The sequence below is a fragment of the Mustela lutreola genome, chromosome X (genome assembly GCF_030435805.1).
Source record: "Mustela lutreola isolate mMusLut2 chromosome X, mMusLut2.pri, whole genome shotgun sequence".
Taxonomy (NCBI): domain Eukaryota; kingdom Metazoa; phylum Chordata; class Mammalia; order Carnivora; family Mustelidae; genus Mustela; species Mustela lutreola.
This window is the reverse complement of record NC_081308.1, coordinates 31,417,256-31,424,914: the sequence shown is the minus strand read 5'-3', so window position 1 is coordinate 31,424,914 and position 7,659 is coordinate 31,417,256. Positions and strand designations below refer to the sequence as shown.

The following is a 7,659-nucleotide window of genomic DNA, read 5'->3' as shown; positions in this document are numbered from 1 at the left end:
CTCCTTGCCTGACTCATTGTCTGTCTGTCTATCTCTCTCTCTCAAATAAATACATCTTTTAAAAAATAAAATTCATTATAACACTAAATGTGTGACCAATGTCATCCATAAACCTGTAGATTTCAAAGCTAATTAAATCTAAATTAAATTAAATCTACGTTAAAGAAACAATAATTGAACAAATACATTATGTTAAAAAAGAATAAATTTTCAAGTTACACAATAATGTAGGAACACATAGGCATATCTACCATATTCCTTTCAGCCCCAAACCAGACCTAAGTTCTATGAAGACTAACTGTCCTTTCTCAAACACAAACTGAAAAACCTGCCTCAGGTTTTTCTCTAGGAGCAAGAGAAATGACGGGACTTGGCCCTAGAAGGCCCAGTGGCCCCAGAAGTAGAAGTGGACCAGGCCGAAATTCTGGCTCGGGCGCTCTCTTCTTCATCTTGCAAAGCCTCCTCATACGAAGATGGGAAAGAGCTCGGGTCAGTCCCATGAACCTTGGCCAGAAACTCCAGGACTTTCATCTTGGTGGTTTCAGCGTGGGCTCTCGGGCCCCACAGGAATTCAAACTGTGCCGGATCACTGTTGGCCACCTGCCGGTACTCCAGGTACTTTTCCTTCACAAAATCTTTGGTGATGAGCTCCCTGGGCTCCCCAAAGATGGCGTGCTTCTGCCCGGCATATATCCCCGTCAAATTCAGAACTTCCCAGACTTCCTCTTCGGTGGCACTGTTGCCCTTCATGAAGATCACACCCAGGATAAAGATCAGGATGCCGGTCTTCGGCATGCCCTCTTCACCATCCAGCACCCCATCATAGGTGAGGCCCAATTTGATGAAGAGGCCATAACAGTGGTTGGTGGGATCCACTCTCTTCACATCAAGGCCAAAGACCATCTCCATGTGCTCACAGGCTCTCAGGAAGATCTCGGTGAAGTGGTCTTCATACTCTTTGATGACGACCTTCATATCTGCCTCTGTCATGGGCTCTTTCATGTGATACTTGAAGAGCATGAAATTGACCAATGAAATCACTTTCTCATCTAGAGCACGTATGGGAACATTCTTGGGGGTGGGCCCAGCCCATGAGGTGCCAACCTCCTCTTCTTGGCCATTGGCACCCTCATTCAATTCACCTGATGAGGTGGTTGTCATGGCGATGGAAGATGAGCAGAAACTCTGATGACTCTCAGGGGTACTGGGTTTACCAGCATCAGGAGCCTCCTTGGAACTGCCAGGTATCAGAGGATAAGAGGACAGATGGGTCTCTTGCAGAGTCTTGGAGACCTGGCCAACCTCCATATCTTGGATCTCACTGCAGGTCTGAAAGCACTGATCATATAAGCATTGTGGATTCTTTTGGTGCTGAGGCATGCTGACCTTTATGAGTAGCAATAGACAGGAGTGAGGAGAGGAGAGTGGGCAACGGGGAATCACGGCCTAAGAGGAAGAAGGAGACGTGAGTGGCCTCGGCTGCTCAACCCCACTGGGGTGGCTCTGATAAAACTGCCTCCAGTGGACTTCTCCTGGGAACACTCTTCTAGGGCCTCACAGGTCTCCCAACCATTTGGTTGCTATGCCCCTGAAGAACAATGAAGGGAGGAGTTTGAATGCTCCTGAGGATGCAGCCAGCAAACCCCGGCTGAGAATTCTCAGAGACCAGAGAAAGCATGCGGTGGTTGGGCTCTAGACAGCCATTTCTGTTCTGAGGAGGGTGATCCATTCATTCCCCCCTCAGGTGCGCTGCCTTGGCTTTCGATAGGACCTGGTGTACCTCCCCTATCCTAATATGGGATGGCCCCCTGAAGACCAAAGTCACATCTCCTGAGACAACTGATGCAGGTACCTTTTCCAGAAGGCCTACCTGGGACATCCCAAGGCTGACAGCGGGACCTAAACTGTGTGGAGGCTATCTACACTGCTGGTGATGGTCCCCCCACTTCTCACTTTGTTGGCTTACTTTGAATCCAGCCAGGTCCTGGGATCCCTTCGTTTGCTGACCTAACATTGTCCCTTCAGAACAAAGCCTCCACTTTCTGATTCCTAGAGGGTAATTAGGGCACATGTCTACTGACAGCCTCTCCCATAGCCTCTCAGTGCTGACAACAGCTCAGGGCAGGATTCCTCATGATCTGCACTGTCCTGGTGTCAGCGGACCCTCAGTATTCACTCTGAGTTCTTGACTTGGCAACTGGTCGGGTCTCAGGTCTGACCCTTCTATGTAATGTCAACCATTCTGTATTTAAGAATGCCTTATCCTCACGACTTACGAAGGAAGTGAAGAAGGGCAGTTCCTTTCCCCCTCTTTTAAGGGTTTCCTGGACTGACAGAAGGAGGTAGAAACTGTAAAGGTCCCTCTTTTCCGGGGTGGGTACATCTGCCTGTGGGATCTCACTCAAGTTCCTACTGAGACCTGTGAGAGGATCTGGATCCCTTTCCTTGATGACCTCCTATGATATAGGTACATACACCAAGGATCCCAGCTGTCTCCAACCCCCCAAAGAAGGGGGATCTTCTCCTGTAGTCTCTGTGCAGAGTTCTCTGGACTGATAAAGATCCAGGGTCTCTTTGATGACCCTATGTTTTGGGGTGGATCCTTTTCAGTTCTGACTCTGTATGTCCACATGGACTCCAGTACCGCCTGGTCACCCTGTCCACTGCTGCATCTGACTATGTCCCAATCCCCTAGGTGCCCAGCGTAGGAAGTGAACTAGAAGACTCCTGACCGTCATTGTCTGGGACCTTTGCCCTTCAGACGTAACTCAATGAAAACTGCCAGGGTCTAGGACTCCTCCTGACTGAACAAATGCTTTAACTTCCTGAGCCCCAGAGGAGGAAAGGAAAAGTCCCCTCTGCCTGCCATCCCTTCCCTGGGCCTCTCAGGGCTGACAACAGGGGAGGGGCTCTGTGCAGCCCCTCTGCCATCAATCAGTTGGTCGGTCCCACCATCCTCACAAGTGCTAGTCCAATACTGGTAGGTGATGTGCCCGCTGCCATCGATTACCTGGGGTTCCACCTTCCAATCAAGGCCCCACGTGTCCGAGACACCCAGAAGGGAAGTGAGGCGACACCTCGTCTGCCGGACAGGGGAGACCTGAGCACAGGGGCTTAAAGCTGTGCCACAACCTCTACCCAAGATCCGGGGAAACATGAGCACTCACTTGGGGTCCTCGCCGGGACTCCTACTGGAGACCCCGTGGGGCTTGAGGCTCCTTCCTTTCCCACAGGACACCGCCTGCCTCGGGCTAACCTCTTGCCTCGGGCTAACCTCTTGCCTGCCTCAGGCTAAGCTCTCACCTCCCTCAGACTCTGGAGGCTGAAGTCAGTCAGCAATACTTCTGCCGCCCCTGCCCAAGCCCTTCCGGGGCTCACAGACTGACCGAGGCTCACCGAGTCCGCCACTGTCTGGGGTCGATGGGCCCCTCAGGACCCACTCGGGAGGCCTTTTCTGGACTACCAAGAGGTCAAGGAACTCTTAGCCCCGCAACAGAAACGCTGTCACCTCGATCAGATCGCAAACAGGAAGTGTGTCGTAGACCAGCCTGATAGACGGGGCTGGGGTTACCCGGAGTTGGACCGCGGCTCTCGCCTAATGTGTCCCCTCATTTCTGTGATACAGGGTCTCCTCAGCTCTCATTTGGAATCTTACTTGACTCCAAGCAGACCCTGGGAATCCTCCCTCTGCTGATGTGGTTCCACGCACCTCAGGTCGAATCCCGTACAGCCCCAGACGGAATGCCGCACAGCCAGACGGTCTTGAAGAGGAAATCAGGGGCGTCACATCCGGTTACACCTTCCTGGGGTCTTCCGGGCCAATAGCAAGGGCCGGGCTGTGCGTGCCAGGCTCTTTCATGGTGGTGGTTGCTGCTGGTCCCTCATTAGAGTCCTGCTGACTTCTTGTAGCCTTGGAATTAATCCCGCCCGTGATCCTGTGTCATGCCTCTCAGCAAATGTCCTCCCTCCCCTGGAACCCTCAAGAGGAATCGAGGGGATGCTTCAGTTGGAGAGCCCTGCCTGGGTCAGCAGGGCTCAAAGTAGGCACTGGCCCATGTCTGTGTGACCCACTGTCATTCTCTGGTTTTGGCCTCTTCTGTCCTCCTTCCTGGGAGTTCTCATTTTGGCCCCTTTCTTGTGACTTAAGGCTTTCTGGGAAATGCCGTAGCTTGGCAAACTCTTGGTGACTTTACCTCCTGAAACTCTTGCCGATTGTGGAATGGGTCACGTCCCAGCCTCAGTATAAAATGAAGCTGGAACGCAAAACAGGCAGGGGCTGGCATCTATGGTGGGCTATCAGAGATGAAGGCTGTAATCAAGATATACTCATTTCACAGACAGAAATCACAAGTAGTCAGAGAGGCAGGCGGGTGGGGTGGGGTGGGGAATCAGGCTTCCTCCAGAGCAGAGAGCTCCATGTTGGACTTGATCCCAGGACCCTGGTATCATGACCTGAGCCAAAGGCAGAGGGTTTAACCCGCTGAGCTACCCAGGCGCCCCTTGGAATCAAGATACAGTAATTAAACCAGAAGCTACCTGATGAATAGGAAGGACAGACATTTGGGGCACTCCCATCCTCCTGGGGTCCAATCTCCTGTGAGTTCTCCTGTTGGCTGAATTGAATTGCCATCCTGACGCCTCTGAATTGTGTTTAGTTATTTTTTTTAAGACTTTGTTTATTTATTTATTTGACAGAGGGAGATCACAAATAGGCAGAGAAGCAGGCAGAGAGAGAGGAGGACGCAGGTTCCCTGCTGAGCAGAGAGCCTGATGCGGGGCTCGATCCCAGGACCCTGGGATCATGACCTGAGCCAAAAGCAGGGGCTTTAACCCACTGAGCCACCAAGGCACCCCACGAATTGTGTTTAGAAAAGTGCAGAACAGACAAGACTGAAGAATGAATCTGAAGCCAAATAGGTTAAGGACTGGCATACCATATCAAGAGATCAATTTTAAAAATGTATTTCAATTGATAGAGAAATGTGTTTCATAAAAATAATCATTATTCTTTCATGAGGGAAGGTATGTTTTCAAAGTAGACAAAGGATATCTACCAAAAAGTCTTCTGCCCATTTTTTTATATGATTGCTTGTTTTGTGTGTGTTGAGTTTGAGGAGTTCATTATAGATCCTGGATATCAACCTTTTGTCTGTACTGTCATTTGCAAATATCTTCTGCCATTCCATGGGTTGCTTCTTTGTTTTTTTGATTGTTTCCTTTGTTGTGCAGAAGCTTTTGATTTTGATGAAGTCCCAAAAGTTTATTTTCGCTTTTGTTTCCTTTGCCTTTGGAGACATATCTTGAAAGAAGTTGCTGTGGCTGATATCGAAGAGATTACTGCCTATGTTCTCCTCTAGGATTCTGATGTATTCCTGTCTCACGTTGAGGTCTTTTATCCATTTTGAGTTTATCTTTGCGTACGGTGTAAGAGAATGGTCGAATTTCATTCTTCTACATATAGCTGTCCAGTTTTCCCAGCACCATTTATTGAAGAGACTGTCTTTTTTCCACTGTATATTTTTTCCTGTTTTGTCGAAGATTAATTGATCATAGAGGTGAGGGTCCATATCTGGGCTCTCTACTCTGTTCCACTGGTCTATGTGTCTGTTTTTATGCCAGTACCATGCTGTCTTGGTGATCACAGCTTTGTAATAAAGCTTGAAATCAGGTAACGTGATGCCCCCCTGTTTTGTTTTTCAACATTTCCTTAGTGATTCGGGGTCTCTTCTGATTCCATACAAATTTCTGGATTATCTGCTCCAGCTCTTTGAAGAATACTGGTGGAATTTTGATCGGAATGGCATTAAAAGTATAGATTGCTTTAGGCGGTATAGACATTTTAACAATGTTTATTCTTCCAATCCAAGAGCATGGAATGGTCTTCTATCTTTTTGTGTCTTCTTCAATTTCCTTCATTAGTGTTCTGTAGTTCCTCAAGTACAGATCCTTTACCTCTTTGATTAGGCTTATTCCCAGGTATCTTATGGTTCTTGGTGCTATAGTAAATGGAATCGATTCTCCAATTTTCCTTTCTGTATTTTCATTGTTAGTGTATAAGAAAGCCACTGATTTCTGCACATTGACCCCAGAGTAAAAATCATATCTCATGTGGAAAACTTGAAACCTTTTAATATTGAGAAGAAGAGAAAAATGCCTGCTTTCACCATTTGTAGTCTATATTTTAATAAACACACACAAAAAAAGTAACGGGAAGCAGTAGTAATCACAGAGATAGAAACCAGAAAACAAGAAACAATGTCAGTATAATTAACATGAATAAAGTGTATATGAGGAAAATATACTAATGTTAAACTATTAAATCAATAAAAATGCCTTTAAATAAAATTACTGGCTATGAGGTCAATAAACAAAGAGACACTTTCTTTTTGGTAGCAACGTAGGATAATGAATTAAAGAATATCTTGTAAATTATCATAATAAATACCTGATTCTTAAAAATATATATAATAAAAATATAAGAACTATGGAAAAATTATATAACTATTATTTATTGAAATTGCTAAAGACTTAAGTAAATGGAAAATATGTTTTTACATGGAAGTTTCAATTATGTAAACATGTTAATTTTCCTCAAATTTAACCTATTAATGACCATAATCCCTCATCCTCAATAAAGCCACATAGCTTTTACTTGTAAATGTTTATATATATGTGAATTCTGTGTGAATGCTGACAAGATAATTCTAAAATTTATTCTTTTTAAGGATTTTATTCATTTATTTGAGAGAGAGCATGAGAGGGGAGAAGGTCAGAGGGAGAAGCAGACTCCAGGATGAGTGGGGAGTAATTCTGAAATTTAAATTGGCTTGCAAATGGCTACGAATAGCTAATACACTCTTGAAAAGAAAGATGTGATATTAAATACTGTAGTAATAAGAGTTTGTGGTATAGGTGTTGGCATAGACAAATAGACCAAAAGAAGTGAATACCATGCTCCAAAACAGATGCACTATATCTTGTGTCCTGGTGTATTAAAGTTAGCTACTCAGAGAAGTAGGGGAAAGAATATTGTTTTTTTAATAAGAAATCATACTGGTATATTTTGATATTCATATTAAAAACAAATGTGACTAAAATCCTCCCTTACACTTAATAGAAATTCTAGTTCTAAGCAGATTAAAAACTCATTTTAAACCTTTTTATTCTGACAGTTTTCATACTCACGTAAGCGAAGGGTATACCACATTAACATACTAAATGAAAAAAAATCATTCCTAAGTTGCTAAACTGATTTATAAAAATCAGTATTCATTCATAATGAAAAGATGTCTTATCTCATTAGATAAAGGATACTTAGGAAAACTCTACAGTAAACATTATACTTGCTGTCAATTCACTGAGAGCCTTTAAAACTGGGAAGGAGATGAGGATGCCTGCTATCACCATTTCCACTCAATATTTTAATGAAGATCCTATATAGGGAACTAATGGAAATAAATCAAAAAGATTTGGATTGGAAAATAAGAAACAAAGCTAGCTTATTTCTCAGAACCTCTTGGGACATAATACTCCTAAAACACCCAGTTTGTGTACTGAGCTCAACTGCCTGGGAATGAGTGCACAACTCCTTCCAGTACTGCTGCAGGGGGAAATTCTCTCTGGTTTATCTAAGATACCAAAGTAATTTTTGTGAGCAGT

General features: G+C 45.0%; 1 protein-coding gene across 1 annotated transcript; it reads right to left on the bottom strand.

Moving 5' to 3' along the window:
* Positions 1-345: 345 nt before the first annotated feature.
* Positions 346-1,440, bottom strand: LOC131820915 (melanoma-associated antigen B16-like). The gene has a single exon (XM_059156786.1). It carries the CDS (start codon positions 1,378-1,380, stop codon positions 346-348), a length of 1,035 nt encoding a protein of 344 aa, XP_059012769.1. The 5' UTR covers positions 1,381-1,440.
* Between the last annotated feature and the right edge of the window lie 6,219 nt (positions 1,441-7,659).

Bases quoted from the DNA above. Each gene is read 5' to 3' on its own strand.
- LOC131820915 (XM_059156786.1), bottom strand. From the start codon at position 1,380: ATGCCTCAGCACCAAAAGAATCCACAATGCTTATATGATCAGTGCTTT.